General features: G+C 43.7%; 1 protein-coding gene across 1 annotated transcript; it reads left to right on the forward strand.

The window, feature by feature from the left end:
• Positions 1-540: 540 nt before the first annotated feature.
• On the forward strand, positions 541-1,621 carry LOC105314235 (tripartite motif-containing protein 2-like). Its single transcript, XM_020001655.1, has 2 exons — positions 541-1,568; positions 1,618-1,621. Exons 1-2 carry the CDS (start codon positions 541-543, stop codon positions 1,619-1,621), a joined length of 1,032 nt encoding a protein of 343 aa, XP_019857214.1.
• Positions 1,622-1,729: the final 108 nt, after the last annotated feature.

A 1,729-nucleotide genomic window follows, 5' to 3' on the forward strand; every position in this document is an offset into this window, starting at 1 on the left:
GTATGAATCAGTAATGACATCAAATGCATCAGAAAATTCATCCAATCCATCATCACTTGGCATTGCATTGAGAGAAGCAGTAAGTGCAGTGTAAAGTGTTGTCACATTTGCAGGTCCATCCTGGTTTGCACCGGCAGATTGCAGAACAATGGCCTGTATGTCAGTGGTGATTTCTTTTGTGGCGTTTTGTAGTCTTTCTGCATAAAACGAGAGGGGGCTATTTGCAGGGCAGGATGAACCAAGGGTGCCATAAACGAGAGATAGAACTAAAACTATTGTCCGGATGATCATCATGATCATGAGCTGCTGCGGGTCAGACTGTTAAAGCTGCTGTTGCTGCTGCTCAGTTTCAGGTTCAACGTTTAAGGATGTCGAGAGTAGCTGTGTGCTAGGCTTTTTATAGAGGAGAGAACACAATAATGCTGCCATCATAGGATGATGATAATTAATTAATTGTCATGATTAGATCTAGGCCTATCCTTAATTAATTCAAATGATCCACGCCCATGGCCACGCCTTTTTTGTTAAACAATAACGATCATGGAAAACTTCTTCCAGTTAGGAAAGCTACAAGAACAACTAACTTGCGCTGTTTGTCTGGATATTTACACCAATCCCAGGACACTCTCTTGCCTTCACTCATACTGTGAGGAGTGCCTCCAAGGACTCACCATCTACCAACCACACTCCATCACTTGCCCAAACTGTCGCTGTAGTACGAAAGTACCCACTCCTGGGGGCGTAACTAAATTCCCGCCTGCCTTCCACCTCAACGGTCTCAGAGATATCTACAACACTCTTAAAAGGACTAGCCTCAGTGCTAGGAACGTCACTTGCGACAACTGTGGCTCGCCAAACGACATTGGATACTGTAGAAGCTGCAGAGGGTTTCTTTGCCCCGTCTGTATAGATGATCATGTTGGTTGTAGTGAGTTCTCAAGCCTACAGCAATCACTGGCATCTCTAGGAGGTGGCGGACTAACATCGCTAAACCAGCTTCCAGAGAATAAGGATCTCTGTCGTCAACATTCAGAGCCGCTAGAAACTTTTTGTAGAACCTGCAATGAAGTCATTTGTCTCCAATGCATTGTAAACGATCACAGTGCTCATGACACTGTTAATCTAGTCGATGGCTATTTCGAGGATTATCCTCTACTGGAGTCCAGTTTAAATACCATAGGTCAAATGATTCCCTCTATCAATCACTCCCTGATTGATATTGATAATCAAATTGAGGATGTCAGAGAGCAAGATGAAATCATCAAAGCGGAAATTCGTTTGATGGTCGAAGATTTGACGAAAGCTCTCCAGAAATCGGCACGACTCTTAACCGCAGACGTAGAAAAAATTACAGAGGCGAGAATGGCAAGGCTATTGGAACAAAAGAAATTGGCCAAATCGGCTTTAAAGCAGACGACACACATCAAGTCGTACATGGATCAGTGCTTGCAAGTCGGCACAATTCAACAGATTGCTCTCAGTAAGAAGCAAATGATGGAGCGAATGAATGCACTAAAAGATCAAATAAAACTGGAGGAATTCATACCAATACAATACACGGCCGTCAAGTTGATCAAAGACGAAACCCTTTCGGAGACTATAGAACACATGGGGCAGGTAATACCACTGGAAGTACTCCAGCAGTGTAAAGTAAAGAGAGTCTCAGATCGAGGGAATGTACCCGAAGAAGAAACAATCTCCTTTCCGGTATCCATCCAACTGCCTCGAT

Source organism: Amphimedon queenslandica, unplaced genomic scaffold (assembly GCF_000090795.2).
Source record: "Amphimedon queenslandica unplaced genomic scaffold, v1.1 AMPQUscaffold_13049, whole genome shotgun sequence".
NCBI lineage: Eukaryota > Metazoa > Porifera > Demospongiae > Haplosclerida > Niphatidae > Amphimedon > Amphimedon queenslandica.

Bases quoted from the DNA above. Each gene is read 5' to 3' on its own strand.
- LOC105314235 (XM_020001655.1), top strand. From the start codon at position 541: ATGGAAAACTTCTTCCAGTTAGGAAAGCTACAAGAACAACTAACTTGC.